Source organism: Phoca vitulina, unplaced genomic scaffold (assembly GCF_004348235.1).
Source record: "Phoca vitulina isolate PV1807 unplaced genomic scaffold, GSC_HSeal_1.0 scaffold117, whole genome shotgun sequence".
Classification (NCBI taxonomy): domain Eukaryota; kingdom Metazoa; phylum Chordata; class Mammalia; order Carnivora; family Phocidae; genus Phoca; species Phoca vitulina.
In genome coordinates this window covers 42727-63508 of record NW_022589820.1, presented here as the reverse complement: position 1 = coordinate 63508, position 20782 = coordinate 42727, and the positions used below count along the sequence as shown (strand labels likewise).

General features: G+C 46.7%; 1 protein-coding gene across 2 annotated transcripts in view; it reads left to right on the top strand.

Annotated features, from left to right (window-relative positions):
• Nucleotides 1-20782, top strand: part of DGCR2 (DiGeorge syndrome critical region gene 2) — an 83043-nt gene that overhangs the window by 32439 nt on the left and 29822 nt on the right. For both annotated transcript variants that reach the window (XM_032398535.1, XM_032398534.1), the window contains 2 exons: nucleotides 16517-16642; nucleotides 19029-19239. In XM_032398535.1, the coding sequence (XP_032254426.1) occupies nucleotides 16517-16642; nucleotides 19029-19239 (337 nt within the window). The remainder of the gene's footprint in view (nucleotides 1-16516; nucleotides 16643-19028; nucleotides 19240-20782) is intronic.

The following is a 20782-nucleotide window of genomic DNA, read 5'->3' as shown; positions in this document are numbered from 1 at the left end:
GTGGCCTCCTCTGGCCAGCCGTCGCAGGGCTGCAGGGCAGCTGTGATTGGCAGAGGTTTTCTGCGGTATCCTGTCCTGTGGACGGCTTCCTGACTCTGGACTGCAACTGCGGAGGTGGAATGGAAGGCTGGAGGTGGCTCACTTTTGCACACACTCCAGCCTCTTCAGTTGTTCTGAAAGTACCTAATGCCCTGTATTAAACTCCTTTATTTTTGAAATAGCTACCATGGTTTCTGTTCTTCTGACCAAACCATCTTTGATGTAAATGGGAACTAACATAAGAGGGATAAAATTTTTTAATGGAGAAAAATGTACAACTTTATTAAGAGACATTAAAAAAGATTTGAATAAATAGAGACAAGATATTCTTGGCTAGGAAGACTCAGCATGGTGAAGCGGCCTTATATTGATCTGTGGAGTCAGTGCATCTCCAAAGGGGCTTTTGGGAAATGTGACGAGTCAGTTTTAAAATGTGTAGAAGAATAAAGTCCTAATATTGTAGGACACTGAAGAAGAGTAAGGTGTGAGCAGTTGCCTTACCCTTGTCAAGGCTTACATTATTGTTGGCTCAGGGAAGCACAGATTGGCCCATGCAACAGAAGAGCTGCCAAAAACAGACCTGAGAAACGATATATGGCACAGGTAGAATTACATATCACCGGGCAGAGGATAGGTTCCTCAATCCTAGCGCTGTGACAGTTGGGAAAGAATGTATACACAATGTACAGAAAAATCAGTTTCAGGTTAATTGAAGAAAAACTTCTAGAACACAGTCTAGGAGAATACCTTTATGACCTTGGTAGGAAAGGGTTTTTTTTTTTTTTTTTAAGATTTATTTGAGAGAGAGAGAGAGCAGGAGCAAAGGTGCCGAGAGAGAGGGAGAAGCAGTCTTCCCACTGAGCAGGGAGCCCAACGCGGGGCTCGATCCCAGGACCCCAGGATCATGACCTGAGCCGAAGGCAGATGCTTAACTGACCGAGCCACCCAGGTGCCCCGGAAAGGGTTTTTTTAAAGTCACAAAAATAATCAACTCTAAAATAAAAATGACCAGTTTTACTAGATTAAAATTAAGATCTGCTCAGCAGGGTGTCTGCTTCTCCTTCTCCCTCTGCCCCTCCCCCTGCTCTCTCTCTCTCGAATAAATAAAATCTTAAAAAAAAAAAAATCTTCCCTTTTTCAAAAGGTACCTGTAAAGAATGTGAACAGACAAGCCACAGAGTGTGAATAAATTTGCAATATGTGTAGCCCTTAAAGGATTATAGTACAGCACATATAAAGAACTACATATGAACAAAAGACACTCAGGCATGTCACAGAAGAATTAATAAGAACAGTGGTTATGGGGCGCCTGGGTGGCTCAGTCATTAAGCGTCTGCCTTTGGCTCAGGTGATGATCCCAGGGTCCTGGGATCGAGCCCCGCATCGGGCTCCCTGCTCAGCGGGAGGCCTGCTTCTCCCTCTCCCACTCCCCCTGCTTGTGTTCCCTCTCTCACTGTGTCTCTCTCTGTCAAATAAATAAAATCTAAAAAAAAAAAAAGTGGTTAAACAGATAAAAAGATACTCAACCTCATTAGAATTCCAAGGCTGCAGTGAGATTCCACTTCACAGTTATTTAGATTGGCAAAAATTAAGATGTCTGTTGGCAAAAATTAAGGTATCAACAAAACCAGTGTTGGAGAGGATGTGAGTGACTTGGAAGTCTTAATCTGCTGCTGGTGAGGGGGTAAATTGATGCACCTGCTTTGGAAAACTGGCATTAACTTGTAAAGTTGAACATTCTCATATTCTGTGATCCAGGATTTCCATTTGGGGGAGCGCTAGAGAAATTCTTACAGCACTCTTCATACTAATAAATATCTTGGAAACAACCCAAATGTCTGTGTTCACATGATGGTGTATTATGGACCAACAATGGTGAGTGAATAGTAGGTCCTTGCAGCAACATTAATGGATCTTAAGGACAGCATGTAGGTGACAAAGGCAAATTGCCAAAAAGTACAACACAATAAAGACAAGCAAAAGTGACCATTGTCTTATGAACAGGTACATACGGGTGTGATAAACAAAAATGGCAAAATGGTGATACACAAAATTTGGGCTCCTGGTTCCTCCCTGGTGAGGAGACAGAGGAATAAGACCGGGAGGAACAACCCTACAGCTGATGTTTGGGTTCTGAAGTAGGGTGGGGGTTGGGGTGGAGGGCTCACAACTATATTTTATTATTAGGCTTTAATAGAGAACCCAGAAATAAACCTTCATATATACGGTCAAATTACTTTCCACAAGGGTATGGTTCAGTGGGTGGGGGGAAGAACAGTATTTTCAATAAATGGTGCTGGGAAAAGTGGACAGCCACATGCAAAAGAACCTTTGCTTAGTGTACAAAAATTAATCCAACATGGGTCAAAGACCTAAGTATAAGAGATAAAACTATAAAACTCAGAAGAAAACATAGGAAAAAAGCTTCATGACATGGGCTTGGTAATGATTTCTTACATGTGGTACCCATGACCGACAACAAAGGAAAAATACAGATAAATTGAGCTACATCAAAATTTAAAACTGTGTTAAAACATTCAACAGAGTGAAAAGGCAGTCTATGGATTGCGAAAAAATATTTGCAAATCATATCTGATGAAGGGCTAATAATCAGAATATATAAAAAAAACTCCTACAACTCAACAAAAAAAATCTGATTAAAAAGTGGGCAAAAGAGGGACACCTGGGTGGCTCAGTAGGTTAAGCGTCTGCCTTCGGCTCAGGTCATGATCCCAGGGTCCTGGGATCGAGCCCCGCATCAGGCTCCTTGTTCAGCGGGGAGCCTACTTCTCCCTCTGCCTGCCGCTCCCCCCTGCTCGTGCTCTCTCTCTCTCTCTCACAAATAAAAATCTTAAAAAAAAAAATGGGTAAAGGACTTTGCGTTTCTCAGAGAAGACATACAAATGGCCAACAAGCACATGAAAATGTACTCAACATCACTATTCTTTAGGAAAGTGCAAATCAAAACCACCACGAGACACCACCTCACACGCATTTGGATGGCTGCTATCAAAACAAGTGCTAGTGGGGATGCGCAGATGATGGTGGGACGTGGAGAACTTGGAATGCTTTTGCACAATTGGTGGGAATGTGAAATGGTGCGTCACTGGAAAACAGTATTGTGGTTCCTCAAAAAATTAAAAATAGAACTACCATAGGATCCAGTAATTCCACTTCTGCATATATGCTCAGAAGAATTGAAAGCAGGATCCATGTCCTTAAAAATGGTTAAAATTTTATGTGTTTTGCCACAATGAAAAATATGTACATATATACGCATACACAGATGATCTGTTTTCTGAACATGAACAGAACGCTGTGAAAAGGAACAGTTGAGCAAGAAGGAGCTCTTACCCATTGAAAAATTAGTCCAGAAAATCCAGTATCTGATTAGTAAAAGTTCCTTTTTTTTTTTTAAGTTTTTTTTTTTTTTTGAGAGAGAAGGAGAGCAGGAGGAGGGGCAGGGGCGGAGGCAGGAGAGAGAATCCCAAGCAGACTTTGTGCTGAGTTCAGAACCTGAGGCGGCACTTGATCTCATGACCCTGAGATCACCACCCCAGTAGAAATCAAGAGTCTGATGCCCAACTGACTGAGCCACCCAGGTGTGCCCCCCCACTTTTTAAAAAGATTTTATTTATTTGAGAGAGAGAGTACAAGAGTGTGCACAAGCAGGGGGGCGGGATGGCGGGAGAAGGAGAAGCAGACTCCCCACTGAGTAGAGAGCCCAGTTCGGAGCTCGATCCCAGGCCCCTGGGATCATGACCTGAGCGGAAGGCAGGCACTCAACCAACTGAGCCACCCAGGTGCCCCATGGTTTTATTTTTAAGTAATCTCTACAAGCATTGTGGGGCTCAAATTCACAACCCTGAGATAAAGAGCTGCATGCTCAGGGTGCCTGGGTGGCTCAGTTTGCTAATTGTATGACTCTTGATTTTGGCTCAGGTCGTGATCTCTGGGAGTTGTGAAATCGAGCCCCGTGTTGGGCTCCATGCTGGGTGTGGAGCCTACTTAAGATTCTCTCTCCCTCTCTGTCTCCCCGTCCCTGCTTGTGTGTGTGCGTTCTCTCTCAAGAAATTTTAAAAAGGAGCTGCATGCTCTACAAACTGAGCCACCCAGGAGGCCCAGTAAGAGTTACTTTTTTTTTTTTTAAGATTTTATTTATTTATTTGAGAGTGAGAAAGAGAGAGCCCGCACAAGCAGGGGAAGGAGCAGAAGGAGAGGGACAAGCAGACTCCACGCTGAGCACAGAGCCCGATGCAGGGCTTGATTTCACGACCCTGAGATCATGAGCTGAGCTGAAATCAAGAGTTGGATGCTCAACCAACTGAGCCACCCAGCCACCCACCCCCGTAAGAGTTCTTTTATTTTTTTTATTTTTAATTTTTAAAAAGATTTTATTTATTTGAGAGAGAGAGAGTGAGCACAAGCAGGGGAAGTGGCAGGCAGAGGGAGAGATAGAAGCAGACTCCCCGCTGAGCAGGGAGCCCGACTTTGGGCTCGATCCCAGGACCCTGGGATCATGACCTGAGCCGAAGGCAGACGCTCAACGACTGAGCCACCCAGGCGCCCCAGAAACATTTTGTCTTTACCCCAGAATTGAACATTGTCATCATCATCTTTTTGTTTCAATAACTTTATTGAGATATAATTCACATACCGTAGAATTTGCTTGTTAAATTATGGGTTTTGGTGGTTTTTCGAATATTTTCAGAACCATCACCCCAACTGTAGAATTTTTTTTGTCACCCCAAAATAAAACACTGTACCCATCAGCAGGCACTCTCCCATTTTCTCTTAAGCCTTAGCCCCTGGCAACCACTTACCTACTTTCTGTCTCTGTAGATTTGACTCTTCACATTTTATAGAAATGGAGTCATACAATGTGCAGTATTTCGTGTCTGGCTTCTCTCAATTGGCATAATATTTTCAGGTCCATCCATGTAGTTTTCTTTTTGTTTTACCTTTAAAAAAAAACCTATATATGTACTTTAAAGAAAACATATGTCTTATGTTAAGACTTTCAGTTTTTAACACCTTTATTGAGATACAATTTATGTACCATAAAATTCATCACTTTTAAAAAAATGTACAAGTCTATGATTTTTGTGAAATTATTTATAGAGTCCTGCAACTTTAGAACATTTCCGTTGCCCCCAAAAGATCCCCACGTCTATTTGTAGTCACTCCTTGTTCCCTCCCCCAGTCCCAGGCAACCTCTAATCTATTTTCTGTGTCTTATATACTTGCTTTTCTGGACATTTCCTATAAAGTGAATCATACCATATGCCTTCTTTTGTGTCTGGCTTCTTCCACTTGACATCATGTCTTTGAGGTTCATCCATTTGCAGCCTGAGTCAGTAGTTTTTTCCTTTCCACACCAAATTTTCCATTCTATGGGTAATGCCACATTTTGTTTACCCTTCCACTTTGATGAGCATTTGAGTTACTTCCACTTTGTGAGTAAAGCTGCTGTGAACATCGTGAGTTTTCAAGGGGACATATGCTTTCATTTATCTTGGACAAATATATAGGGGTGGGATTTCTGGGTCATATTGTAAATTTGTGTTTCACTTTTTAAGAAATGGCCAAATTGTTTGCCCAAGTGGCTGTAGATTTACATTAAAAAAAAAGTCCTTAGCAGGATGGAGCTCTTTCCTGATTTCCCCTCAGTTGTAGATCTGTCATTATTCTGCCAGAGTGATTTTGGAATCTCTTCTCCCGGAGCCCCCGACTTCACCTGTCTGGCTTAGTGCTGGCAGGGCCTGCTGCCCACCTTCCCGGCTGTCCTCTTGGGTTTTCCCTTCACCATCAGCATGGGAGAATCAGTAGATTTCTCCCTCGTGTCTGTCGCACTTGTCTGCCTCTCTCTCTCTCTCTCATGTTAGATCCTTTGTTTTTTGGTTTCCTGTTTTGGTTTATTCTCTCATTTAAGTAATGTACTGCCTTCCTTAATAACTTATGCAGAAAAGGAACACCGGAGATAAAAGTTTTTGGTTCCTTGCTTGCATGTCTGGAAAGGCCTTTATTTGACCCTCACACATGATAGATTTAGCTGGATTTAGAATTACTAGTTAAAAATAACTTTCCCTTACAATTTTGAAGATCTTACTCCATTTTTATGAGCTTTCAACATTGCTGATGCCATAATTCTGGTTCTTTGAAGGAAACCTGTTTTTGTTCTTCTGGAAATTTTGAGTATCTTTTGATACATTGTGCTGGCCACTCAGCAGATCTTTTCATTGTAGGAACTCATGCATCTTGGTTTAGGGAAAGAAAAGACTAGATTTTTTTTTTTTTTTCTCTTCCATTTAATTAGTCTCTTTCTAGAACTGTTACTGGAAATTGGAGCTCTTGGACTGATCTTCAATTTTTTGTCTCCAGTTCTTCATCTCTTTGTCTCTTTTACTTTAAGGAAGTTTCTACTTGCACCACCACATCTTTTAACAGGTTTTCATTTTTGCCATCATGTTGCATTTCTAGTGGAGATTTTTCTTTGGGCGGGGGGGTTACTGGTGTCTGTATTATGTTCCTTTTTAATAGCATCCCATTCTTGTTTTATGGATACAATATTGTCTCTCACTTTGAGTATGTTAATGGCATGGTTTTGTTGAACTGTTCCATATGCATTCCTTCTGTATTGTTTCCTCTATAGTTTGGTGTCTTTCATTTGGAGGCTCTCCTCAGAGGTTGGTTGGCCTTGCCTGCCTGTCTGCTGTGTGTGGCAGAGGGACTGGAAACTCTGTGCTTCTGGGCCTCCTTGGATAGTGAGCCAGCTGCACTGTTTCATTGGGGGGTCTCCTCCCCTTGGGGACCTTTTTCTTAGGCTGGCCAGATTTCTCCATAGAGGAATGTTCCAATCTGCCCTCCCCAGCTAAGAACAGAACCCTAACTTTCAGTTGAACTGGTGTCCCCAACCAAGAGACACCTGTTTGACCCTCTCGTCAGTAAATCACCCATCTTCTGCTGGGGCGAAGGAGAGACAGGGCTGCCTGAGCAAACCAAGTACAGGGGATGAGATCTGGGTTTGTCAGCTGCCTTCTCTCCCTGACTTTTTTTTTTTTTTAAGATTTTATTTATTTATTTGACAGAGACACGGTGAGAGAGGGAACACAAACAGGGGAGTGGGAGAGGGAGAAGCAGGCCTCCCATGGAGCAGGGAGCCTGATGCAGGGCTCGATTCCCAGGACCCTGGGATCATGACCTGAGCCAAAGGCAGTCGCTCAATGACTGAGCCACCCAGGTGCCCCATCATTCCCTGACTTTTAATATGAGAAACTTCAAGTCTGTAGAAAAGGTACATGAGTAGTACAGTGAATGCTTATATTGCCCTTTACCTGCATTCACCTATCCATAGCAGTTTGCTGCAGTTGCTTCTTTACATGTTTTTTTCTGAACCCTTTGAGAGTGTGTTAGTGATACCATGACATTTTCCCCTAAATACTTCATCTATCTTCTTCTTTTTTTTATTTTTTTATTTTTATTTTTATTTATTTATTTTTTTTAAAGATTTTATTTATTTATTTGAGACAGAATGAGAGAGAGAGAGAGAGCACATGAGAGGGGGGAGGGTCAGAGGGAGAAGCAGGCTCCCCACCGAGCAGGGAGCCCGATGTGGGACTCGATCCAGGGACTCCAGGATCATGACCTGAGCCGAAGGCAGTCGCTTAACCAACTGAGCCACCCAGGCGCCCCTCTTCTTCTTTTTTTTAAAGATTTTATTTATTTGTCAGAGGGGGAGAGAGAGAGAGTGCATAAGAAGCGGGGAGGGGGCAGAGAGAGAGGGAGGAACAGGCTCCCCGCTGAGCAAGGAGCCTTGAGGCAGGACTCGATCCCAGGACCCTGGGATCATGACCTGAGCCAAAGGCAGACGCTTAACCATCTGAGCCACCCAGGCACCCCGACTTCATCTATCTTCTAAGAAGAACAACAATCCCATAACCACAATACACTTTTCATGTGCAAGAAACTTACCATAGTACTATTATGTTGCATACAGTTCATTTTGAAGTTTTTCATTTGTCCCCAAAAATATCTTTTACAGGTTTTTTGTTTTTAAATTCAGGATTTATTCGAAGTTTACATACTGTATTTTCTTGCCATCTAGCTTTATTCTGAAATTCAGAAGTGTCTCCAGCCTTTAAAAAAAAATTATTATTGATCTTACGTGGCATTGACCTATTTGAAGAGTCCAAGCCAGTTGTTTTGTAGAATGTCCTTCAATATGGGCTTGTCTGTTTCCTCATGATTAGATTCAGGTGAGACTTTGTTTTTAAGCAGGTCATAAAGTGTTCCATTGGGAGCACATGAGGTCAGTTTGTCCCATTACTGGTGATGTTAAGTTTGATCACTTGGTTAAGGTAATGTCTGCCATATTTCAGTACAGTGAATGTCTCTCCCCCCCTCCTTTGTAATGAAAAGTAATCTGAACAAGTAATGAGTAATATGTGGAGTGGTATTCTAGGTATTCTCCAACAACCTTACACCCAGTTGTTTTAGCTTATATTGATGGTTCTTGTCTGAATTAGTTATAATAGTGGTGGTTAAAAAATGGTGATTTTGTAATTCTACCATATGCACTCCACTTAATAAATTATATTATTTTATAAAGATCTTTCCTATTTCCTGGCACTGCAAAATGTTCCAGATTCAGGGGGTGCCTGGGTGGCTCAGTTGTTAAGCATCTGCCTTCGGCTCAGGTCATGATCCCAGGGTCCTGGGATCGAGCCCCGCATCGGGCTCCCTGCTCCTCAGGAAGCCTGCTTCTCCCTCTCCCACTCCCCCTGCTTGTGTTCCTGTTCTCGCTATCTCTCTCTCTCTCAAATAAATAAATAAAATCTTTAAAAAATATTGTTCCAGGTTCATCTTACAGTTTTCCTGCCCCAGACCTGGAATCAACCATTTCTCTGAAGAGTCCTGTTCCTTTTGGTGAGGAATGGTATTCAGAAACCAAGATCTGAGTGGTAGCTATGCTCATAGTTATTTGGGCATCATAGCGTCTAGGCATTTCTTTCAGTGGATTGAGCTAGGAAACCTTTTGAAAAATAAGCAGCTCATATTTATTGATGCCTCTGATTCTAATCTATACTAAAGTTCTCTTCCTCCCATCTTATATTTTTATCTTCTTTTTCCCATAGTAAGAACTGTGGTTCCCAACACCCTGAATATATGTATCCATTTGGCCAGTCCTAAAATACTTGTAGTTTTGGAATTACTACTCCTATACCACTACCAAGAACACACCTACTAAGTAAATTCCAGGATTTCTTTGTAGTTTGTTATGTTATTAAGCTGTTTCCCACTGATGGGGTATAGTCAGTTCTCAAGTCAGAAGTCACTAGCACTCATTCCTTTTTTTCTTGGGGGTGATTATGTTAACATTTCATTCTGTTTGTATTTAGTTTTAGGACTTTGCCTTCTCATCTTGTTGATTTATTTTTAATGTTTTTGTATTGAGATAAAATTCATGTGCCATAAAATTCACCCCTTTAAAATATATAATTTCACATTCTTTAGTATATTCACAAGGTTGTATAACTGATTTATTTTTAGGATATGTAAAATGTAAACAAGATTCAGAAGTCATAACTATATAAAAACATATATTTAAAAGTTCTTGGGGCACCTGGGTGGCTCAGACGGTTAAGCGCCTGCCTCCAGCTCAGGTTATGATCCTGGAGTCCCGGGATCGAGCCCCGCATTAGGCTCCCTGCTCAGCAGAGAGCCTGCTTCTCCCTCTGCCCCTCAGGCTCCTTGCTCTCTCTCTCTCTCTCAAATAAATAAATAAAATCTTTTAAAGGTTCTCCACGGGGGCACCTGGCTGGCTCAGTTGGTAAAGCATGTGACTCTTGATGTTGGGATTGTGAGTTTAAGCCCCACGTTGGGCCTAGAGCCTACCAAAATAAAAAAGGTTCTCTTTCCTCTCCTTTTTCCCTTTGCCCTGTTCCTACTCACATCCTATAGGTAAGTAATTCGATTAGTTTCTGGCTTATCTTTCTGGAGTTTGTTCTTGTTTTGTTTTTTTAAAGATTTTATTTATTTGTCAGAGAGAGCACAAGCTGAGGGAGAAGCAGGCTCCCCACTGAGCAAGGAGCCCGAGTCGGGACTCGATCCAAAATCAAGAGTCAGACGCTTAATTGAAAAGCCACCGAGGTGCCCATTTTTCTCTTTTTTTAATTTAACAAAATGCCCATGAAGTCACTATGTTAATTCATAAAGATCTTTTTCATTCTTTTTTACAACTCTTTTGCACTCCATCTTAGGAACATACCGTACTTTAACTAGTCCTCCTATGTATGGGCCTTCAGGTTGTTCTCATTAGTTTGCTATCAAATATAATGCCACAATTGGGGCGCCTGGGTGGCTTAGTCGTTAAGCGTCTGCCTTCGGCTCAGGTCATGATCCCAGGGTTCTGGGATCGAGCCCTGCATCGGGCTCCCTGCTCAGCGGGAAGCCTGCTTCTCCCACTCCCGCTGCTTGTGTTCCCTCTCTCGCTGTGTCTCTCTCTGTCAAATAAATAAATAAAATCTTCTAAAAAAAAAAAATATAATGCCACAGTAAATAACTTAATACATGTTTCCCCTTTTCAAATTGTTGAAGATGTATCTTCACTGTAAATTCTTAAATACAGGATTGCTGAGTCAAAGGGTCAATGTATATGTAGTTTTGCTAAATATTGCCAGATTCCTTTTTTTTAAATTTTAATGGAAGTATAGTTGACATGATATAGGTACTTTACTTTTGTACTTGCCCACCCGTTGGCCTAGGATTTAGCTTTCTGGGCTCAAGTAAATTGAGTGATTTGCTTCTTAAATAAGACAGTCTTGAGACTGACAAATGCTAATAAACTGGATAGGATACTGGGACAACAGGCATAAACCAAGATCATCCCCAGGCAAATTACAATGTATGGTTGCCTTCTTCAAGCTAATTATTACTTCTGTTTTCCAGTTTTTAAAACTTTGCCATCTTCCTTCCTGTTGTTTGTCCTTGTGACTATGCCTTTTTAAAAATTCCATTACTATTGTTTTAATTAAGAGTTTCAGGAGAGACTAGAGGTGAATGAATATGTTCATTCAGTTGCGTATCTCTAACTAGAAGCTTCAAAAATGTTATTAATCTGGGATTTTTTACATTCAGAGGAACCTATCATGCATGAGAATGGAATAAAGGCATTTTCAGATATGGACAGATTCAGAAAAGTTGCCCTGCCCTTTCTTAGGAAGATATGTCTTGTAAAAGGAGAGGGTAAAGCAGAAAAGAAGGTAGCCTGGGGTCCAGGAAAGAAGGCCCAGTACAGGAGGACAGCAAATGGACCCCAGGATTACAGCCATGCCCCAGCCCAGACAGCAGCCTATTCAGCCTGGTGCTAGAAGGTAGGGACTAGAGGAGGGGTTTCTGAGGGAGAAGTGGAGCCAGGAGATTCTGATGTGATGTTTCAAGTGTTTAACATTTTTATTGCTAGCCATTGTTATTTGCTATAGCAACTGGAAAGAATAGCAGTAGATATACCAAAAGCTAAGCAAATTTAAAAATTAATGCTCATATTAACTCCAGGAAAAAAAAAGGTTGTAAAGAATTGAAATACCTAGTATGCTTTCTGGCTCACAAGTGAAGAACCTTTGTACATTAAGTGTACATTATTACATTATTCTACTAACTTTAATTACAAAATTGATTCTACTCTGTTGGGAAGGTGGATAAGAGTGTATATGAGCTAAATCTGTACCTGTCCTAACATTACGTCAATGGACAACATTCAAAATTGATAAAACTGGAAGTAGCTGGGTAAACCTATTATTTAGAAATATGGACAAAATATCAGAAGAAATGAGTAAAAAAGATGTTTTTAGGAAATGGGATTAGGAGCAGGGGGCTGGGAAGAAGGGAGATGGGTTTCTATTTCATCTTGTGGGTGTACATAAGAAATAAGAATACATACATACCTTGGGTGAGGATTCCTACCAGGCCATTCTGCTTCTGCCATATCTCTGCTGGCACTTGAGACCCAAGGCCACATCTTGAGTGTGTCATAGGGCTATCTGATGGCTTCAGCTTCTGTCACCAGCCTTAGTGGAAGGTAAGGCATTTTTTCTGTGAAGTTGTGCCTCAGACATTTGTGGATCCTTGCAACAGGAGGGAAGCAGATTTTGAGCTTGGAACTGACAGAGCTGTATTTTTGCAGTTATTCTCTGTGTTGAGTTACATATTATCCACATGTGGGTATAAAATGGGAAAGCAAAAGTGCTCATTTGTTATTTCAGAAGCATAGTTCTCGAAACCTTGATAGAACAGAGACAAAGATGGCAGTCCTGGGGCTTGCCCGAACTAGTAAACCTTTAGCCTCAGTGAGATTTTTTTTTTTTAAGATTTTTATTTATTTATTTATTTGATAGAGACACAGTGAGAGAGGGAACAAGCAGGGGGAGTGGGAGAGGGAGAAGCAGGCTTCCTGCTGAGCAGGGAGCCCGATGCGGGGCTTGATCCCAGGACCCTGGGATCATGACCTGAGCCGAAGGCAGACACTTAATGACTGAGCCACCCTGGTGCCCCTCAGTGAGATTCTTAGTAAGCTCGGTGCCCCTGGCCCTAGCTGGAAGGGAAAAGAATCAATGTAAAGAATGTACAACATAATGGAAATACCATTCAAAATTTTGTATTTTCAGGCTCTCTGATGTTAGAAATCCTCTTTTGGTAAGCAAGCGTTACTTACCTACATTTGGATTTTTGACCATGATTCCAAGCCTGTTTCGTTATAAAGAAAGAAAGTGACATGCATTCTGACTACTTGGAGCTCTGGAGACTCTCCAGTCTGTCTTGCCCTTTATTTGGAGAGGTTACAAGCTCATCTGGACCCTAATGCCATATTTGGACAAGTTATACAATCCTAGAAACACAAATTAGAATCAGTCACATTTTGTCCTTTATTTGCAAATAACAGATGTTGGGAAGCAAGCATGCCGCTGCCTGCCCTGACTCAGTTTCCTTGTTGGACTCAAGGCTCTCCTATGCCTCGACCCCTCCTCCCCCAGCTCTCCCTGTGAGGCCTGTAGTGGGAAAGCAGGAAACCTGGCATGCTGGGTGCCCCTCGTGGAGCAAGGGGCGGCTGCCCTGAGCACTACACACCCCCCACCCCCATCCGCAGCACACAGCTTGGGAAGATGGGCGGGGACAGGCCTCTGGTGGCCATGCTGTGAGGTGGGAGGAGGCTCAGGTCCAGTGGACCTGGAGCAAGTGGAAGGCTCACATCTCCTATTTTCCACTACTTCTGTGAAGCAAGCCTCATAACACTTCTGAGCCTGCTTTCCCATCTGGAAAACATTTCCCTTTACCTCAGTTTTTATAATACCAAGTCAACCATGTTGGCTCCTCCTTGCTTCATGTCTCCGTCCATGCACTCCATCCGTCTTTGGTGGCCAGAGCTATTCTGAAGTCTTGGCGAGGACACCTGAAGAGAGCAGAATACAGACAGCAGTCTGTGGTGCAGAGAGCACCCCTTCCAAGACAGCAGGCCGGGCTGGGGACCGGGGGCTGGGATGCGCACTCAGACTCTTCCATTCCCAGTCACAGGGTGTAAGTGTGCCCACCGCCAGTTGCTGGGTGGAAGAGAAGGCGGACCGAGGGCATGACCTCTCACTAAGGGAGGACAGGATTGTCTGCTGTTTTGCTCACTACTCTATTCCCCATGCGTGGAGTGCCTGGCACAATGAGGTTGAACAGGAGACAGAGGGAGAGGGAAAGTTGCTTTGGGGTGTCTGCATCCTGAAACCAGTTCTTGGGGCCGGCTGCACAGGTGTCAGGTCACACCTGCCAACTGGCCCGAAGGGGAAATGCTGTCAGTGAGTTGCAGAAGGAAATTGTGTGTTGTTAGAGGTGCTCCTAAGGGGTCTGTAGGGGTGCTACTCCAGTGAACTCTGTCTCTTCCCCATTTGCACCCAGTTCCTGCTTTTCCTGGCCCCCAGGACACTCGGAAGTCCCTGGTCTGTGCCAGTGGGTTCCCATGGTGGTGCTGAACACATGAGTGATGAGGGCATGGGTGTGGGCGTTTGGCTGTGAAGAGGAATAATGGAAAAGAGAAAGGCTCAGAATTGCCAACTGAGCCACCAGAGAAGCCTGCTCAGTGCAAAGTGGCTTTGCCATCACCACTTGGCTTTCTGGTGACTTCCCTGAGTTGTTCTGCCTATTGCCCCACACCCCCTCCACAGTGAGCCAGCATCCAGCCCCCGGCAGCACTCTCCCTGCCCTGTGCCCCAGATTTATCTGTCTCTGTGAACAGTTTGGCCTGTCCTCTACCAGGTGCTGCTGTGCTTGGGTCTGGGCCAGAGGCCAAGACCCAAAGTGGAATCACAGGTCTTGCTCGTTGGAGCAGACAGAGGGACACATGAAAATCAGGTGTAGGGAAACGTGCTCACCACACCCAAACTTGCCCTCGAGCTTGTTCCAAATGTGTCCACCTTTGGCCTTTGCCCAAGCTGTGCTCTCTGCTGGGAAGCCCTCCTTGTCTGTAGTCAGCCATCTCTTAGAAGCCCAGTGTGGATCTCCGCACTCCTCTGCCTGCCTCCCCGGGGTGGGGGTGGAGGGGGGGGGTATGGCCATGGTAGCACTGCCCTGTGTCAGAACTGCCAATCCCCTGCCAGGAGTGGCAGTGCTCAGGATGTGTGGATGGGGCACCCTGGTCCTGGAGAACTGATGTTGCCCCGAAGAGAGCAGCTGCAGCACACAGGTGGCCGCCAATGAGGTCGTTGTGTTGGCGGTGAGGTTGCACCAAAGGCCTTGAACATGCTTCTCCTCTGAGGTCTTGCCTTGAGTTGAGCTTCTCTCAGACATGGGTAGCACATTTATATTTTAGAGTGGTTTGTAATCGAATGGCCCCTGAGCCCCATCACATGCCTGGGGAAGGGCTGTGGAAATATTGTACTGAATAATGGGGAAGGAACCAGAGCTGCTACGGCAGGAGGAAACGAGGAGGAGCACACACAGATTTCTGTACAAGTTGTTCTGTGCAGCCCTTGTAGGGTAATGACAAAATGCAAACGACCTAAACTTCGAAACATTGGGGATTATGATAACTAAATCCATTCACAGAGTTCTGTGCAGCCATTAAAAGTGATGTTCTTAAGTGCATTTAAGAATATGGAAAGCTGTTTAAATTCAAGCTTACGAAGCAGATCATAAAATAGAGTGATGTGATCCCAATATTTTTAGGGATTTGTACAGAAAAAAAGACTGGGAGGGCGGCAGACCCTAGCATAGTAGTGGTTTATGTTTTGGCTTTTCAGACTTCTGTGTTTCTCAGTTATTTCACATGAATGATTTGTTATTTTACAATGAGGAAAAATACAGGTTATTTATGAAATAAAAACCGTGTCAGAGTCTGCGACACGAGCAGGATCAGATAGCTGGCGAAGCTTCAGTGAAGTGGAGCGCTGTGGAGCCAGGTCTCCCACAAACCCACGTGCCACGCCATGCCCGTGTGCCCCACGTCTTCTGCCTCAGGCCTGCTGGAGGTGGCCATGGGGAAGCACAGCCGGCCTCCTTCTGTGTGCAGCCATGCAGACCAAGGTCACCGCTGTTTGTCCTGACCTTGCACCAGGTGTCCTCACCGTGCACCAAGATGCCCCCATGCAGGCAGAGGAGGGAGGAGAGTGGCCCGGATGGGATGTTGCCTCTGGCTGTCTCCTGTTCTGTGCCTTGGGTACCTTACGTCACGTCTCCGCATCACCCCTCACCTTTGAGAGGGAGGAGAGTGGTGCTCTCAGGGTTGGAGAACTCCACAGAGAGACTGTGGAAGCACCAACCTGCGAATTGCTATTAGATCATGATCCATGAAACTAGAAGTCTTCCTCATCTTCAGCTTCCTGTTCACACTTCTGACTGTGCTTGAGGCTGGCTGCACGACGGGGCCTGTGCCAGGCGCCCGGGAGCCAGGCAGGAATGTCAGAAGGCCCTGGCCTTGCACTGAGAGGAACCTGCAGGCAGCTGCTCAGACAGCAACTCAGGCCCAGTGTGAGTAGTGCAGAGGAGGGTATCACACAGTGGTTCCCCCTTCACGCGCACGGGAAGCTCCCAGGCAGTTGGGGTGCAAGGGGCAGCCTGGCCTCTGGAGAGACTCCTCACTGTCCCCCGCCACGGAACCAGAGCTGCTGAGGGATTTTCCACAGGAATGACTAGCCCTGTGCTGTGCCTGTTAGAAAATGCAATGAAGGAGGGACCTCATTTCGTAATAGTAAAACAAAATGAATAATTTCAGTGAGGAGGGCATGTGACCTGCTCGGCCTGAGCAGCAAGGTTTCCTAGACTTTAAAGAACACCTGAGTAACTAGAATATGTGCTGCCTTCCCCTCGACCTGGCTTTCCCAGCCCTGAGTAGGCTGACTACGCTGTACTTTAATTTGGCACTGGCCACAGAGAGCCCCTGGCGGCCGTGTGCTTCGCTGCTGTGTGAGCAGTGCTGACAGCCCGTTTCTCTTCTTGCTTTCAGAAGTGACTGGAGAGTCGCGTCCTTATCATGGGAAGGAGGCTGTGGATCCGCGGCCGGGGCGGGCCCGAGGCAGCGACCCCAAGCACTTCCACGCGGTGAATGTGGCTCAGCCCGTGCGCTTTAGCAGTAAGTTGCAGACCTGCCCTGTCCGGGACCTAAGCGTTGTTGCCCCGTTTGGCCCCTGGCCATCAGGGCCACTTGGCTGGACGAGGGGTGTGCCTCCTAAAATGGCCCTTCAGCCCCTGCGTGGTGAAGCCGTGATGCAAACCCAGGCTCTGGAACCAGGCTGCTTGTTTCCACAAGTCAGAGGCTTTTTGGGGTTGGACTGTACCGGCTCTTTGGTAGATGGAGAAATAAGCTCCCAGAGCTTAGGTCCAGCTGACGGGGAGGGAAGGCTCTACCTCTGTTGTTAAGCCGTTTTTGAAGAGACTAATTAATGTCCCTATGACATTAAGATTTTAAAGGAGCGTTACAAGATTAAAGAAGGTTGAAAGAAAAAAAACACCCACCGACCCCCCCCCCCCCCCCCAATCCTAAACAGACAGGCGTAATGACATACGTAGGTACAATGCGCCAGGACAGGAGGAACTGACATGTGATGTGTCTCCTGCGGCCTAGGAGCCTGTTGGCTATGTTCATACCCCCCGCCCAACACACACACACAGACACTCAGCACCGGGGGGCAGCTCAGCTCTGGGTTGTCTAACCCAGACTGAGCGAGTGCGGAGCTGGCGTCAGCCATTCCCTATCCTGATGCAGTGCTCGGCCTTGATCCATAATAGCTGTGAACTGCAAGGGTTCTCGTGGTTGAAGGGGCACTGGGCAAGCTTGGCAGGTGAAGAAACTGAGGCTCTGAGAGGTCATCCCACCCAAGGTCATGCAGCCAACAGGGGACTCAGCCCTGTGGAGTCCCAACTCACACTAGCCCTTTTCATTGCTTATCTGTTTTTTTTGGAACAGGTAATATTTCTACCGAGGTAATAAATCCACAAATTTCAAATGATTAAGAAAAGATGAGCCAATAGAAAGTATTGTTCCCTCCTTCCATTGCTCCCCACCACCGGCTGCCATCCCGGGTTTCCTCTGGACCCATCCCAGGGTGATGGGCGAGGAGCCCGGGGTGGAAGCCCGCCCTACTGCTTGCCAGCCGAGGTGCTTGGCCCCTGTGCGCCTCGGTGTCACCACCTCTGTCTGGAGACAAGGCGGAACCCACGTGGAGGGGGTGTGGCGGGCAGAACGCATCACGTGTGGGGGCTTAGGAACCATAGTAAAGGCTCCCCTGGTGATCCCCCTGCCCCTCAAGGCCGCGCCACACACTCAGCAGGCATGTGCTGTGCACCCCGCACACCTTCCGAACAGGGATGATCTCAGGGCTGGCTCCTGGCCCACCGTGAAGAGCCTTCGAGCACGCTCAGCAGTTTGTGAGCGGGTCCTCCCCGGTGGGCAGGTGGCGCTGTCCCCCTGTCGCACTGCAGCACTGCTGTGGCAGGTCTTGGCTCTGGGCCAGAGCTGCCATTTCCTCTCTTGTAATCTCTGTACCTCTGTTAATAAGTACACACATAGGCTCTAAATAATGAAAACACGAGCATCCATCTTTCAGAAGTTTTACTAGTTCCGCAGGATGTAGATGGATTAAAAAGTTGGGGTTTGTTAACAGTTGGCTTTGTTAAAAATTATTATTATTCATTAATGTGTGCTTAGGAGGTGGGTACCCCAGCATCTGAAGGCTGTAGATCCTGTGGAACAGGTCACAGGTCTTACGTAAGGCGAGCCATACAGTAGGGCAGGAGTCTTCCCGGCCCCGGGGGGTGGGGTCCACCTGGTGAGGAGACATGTGGGCTGGCCCACCTCAGGGAGACGCAGGCTCCCACTGGCTACTCTGCCTTTGCCTGCTGCACAACCACCTGGGCCTCACTTTCTCGTCTGTGGGAGGCAGGGGCTGGTCCCTTTATCCCAGTGGCACTTCCAGCTCTCATCCTCTGAATTTCTGTTTGAGGGGAGTGCTGGCCAGTACCCACGTGAAGAGAAAAGGAGGGCCAAGGAGTGGGCTCGGGAAGCAGTGGGCTTGCTGGTGGAGTGGCCAGAGAGCCAGCTGTTGGGGCAGTGAGGGCAGTGTGGGCGGGGAGCCCTTCTGTTCACCCCCGCCAGGCTTGCAGTGAGCAGACATGGGGAATTCTGCCATCTCGTCAACCAGATTTCACCTGAGAATGAAATCTACTTTACCAAAATGCATTCAGCAGCCAGTCTTTACTGCCAAGTCAGTCAAAGGCCTTACCGAAATGAGAGGAGTCCCTGAATGTGCTTGTGCCTTGGGCTGCATCTGTGTCTTAGAGAAACTTGCATTTCACAGCATGTGTGGTCTTACAGGCAGAGCTTGCTTCTTGAGCCTCAGTTTCCCCGTTTTTCTGGGGTGATTTCTGACCTCTGCTCAGATGCAGCATGTCTAATTGCATTTTGGAGTAAGGATCCTAATTTAGGGGACAACCCCCTTCCCGCGCTTCATGTTTCCTAGGGAAGTGCCCGACAGGATGGCATCACTATGAAGGCACGGCCAGCTGCTACCGGGTCTACCTGAGCGGAGAGAACTACTGGGACGCTGCGCAGACCTGCCAGCGCGTCAACGGCTCCCTCGCCACCTTCTCCACCGACCAGGAGCTGCGCTTCGTCCTGGCCCAGGAATGGGACCAGCCAGAGCGGAGCTTCGCTTGGCAGGACCAGCACAAGTGAGTCCTGAGGTGGGGCTCCTGGGCCTGAGGTCAGGCTGCTGCCCAGCAAGCAGGATGCCCACCGAGGCCATGGCCTCTGGCCACCCATGACACTCCGCAGGCTTAGCTGGCTGGCATTTGGGGGAAGGGCAGCCCCATCCACTGGAAACAAATAGAGATCTGGGGTTTAGAGCAGGCATCAGGATGATGTTGGGAGCTCTTAGACGGGCAGGGATGAGGGGCAGGGATGAGCTGCCACATTGTATCATCTCGGGCCAGTCCCCTTCATTGGCTCCCATCTGGGTTCAGCTGCAGCTGTATTGGGAGGGGCTGTTTGATGGGGCTTCGTGGGCCTGGCAGGAAGGCCGTGCAAGTGGGTGGGGGTTCCTTCCGAGAAGGAGGAGAACTTTCAGGCCTAATGCTCAGTGCTTCCCATCGGCACACTTGTTCAGTCTTCCCAGAAACCACAGGAGGCCAGTGGGTGAACACGTAACTGCAGAGACACACACTAGCTGGGGCATGCCCAGGTTCCAACCCACGCAGTCTGGCTCCAGAGCCTGGCTCTTGACCCCAAGGCTCTGTGATGTGGAGAAAATGTGGCAGTTGCGGCCAGCTGCCAGCATCTCCCAGCCCAGAGTTTCCAGGGTCTTGTTGGGGGGCAGGTGTGTGCTGAGGACTGTGGTGGTCCTCCCCTGGAGGTGGTGTCCTGCTGCCTCTTCCATGCAGCCAGGGGGTGGGGGAATGGATTGCAGGGGTTGCCAGATGGCCAGCGCTCCCTCTCAGGGATGCCACGCTGCTGTAGGAGCACAATGACAGTTGCAGGTGGAGAGCGAGCCTTCATTTCGAGACCCTGGCTGGGTTCAGGCTCCACCGTTAACACCCTGTGATGTTGGCAAATCACAGTCACCTTGCTGTTTTTCCTTCTACAGCTACAAAGTGAGAAAAATAACTTGTAGATCACAGGGTGATTGTGAGTCCATGGAGAAGCAAGAGGGTTCAGCCCACTGGGTGGGGAAGCACCCTGTCTCCCCAGGGTGGGCGTGTGCATGGCAGTAGGCTTAAGGGACAAGAGTGGCATCGATCCAGATCTCCCATGGTGGCATTGGGCCTGCTGACGGGCATCTCCAGGACTGTGGCTGGAAGGCTGGGGTGAGAGGCACGCACTCAGCAGGTGGTTGTGGCAGTCGGCCAGGTCCACGGGCGTGGCCCCGTCAGTGCTGTGATGTGCGTGCTCAGGAGCACACTGCAGGTCTGGGGCGAGCTGCCTTGAAGCGGAGACCAAGTGGGAGACCATGAGCATGGTTTTACCCAACACTGCATTATAGACTCGCACGGGTTTGTGTTTTATTGAGATGTAATTCACATACCATAAAATTCACCCCTTCAGAGCGTGCCATTCTGTGGTTTTAGCATATTCAGCAAGAGTTGTATTCACAGGGCTGTATATACCCCAAGAATAAGATTGCTTTTGCATAGAATGTGAAAACTTTATTGGATCAGCCAATAAGAATGGCCTTGGCAGGAGTTACCCAAGATACAACTTTTTCTGACCTGTGAATTT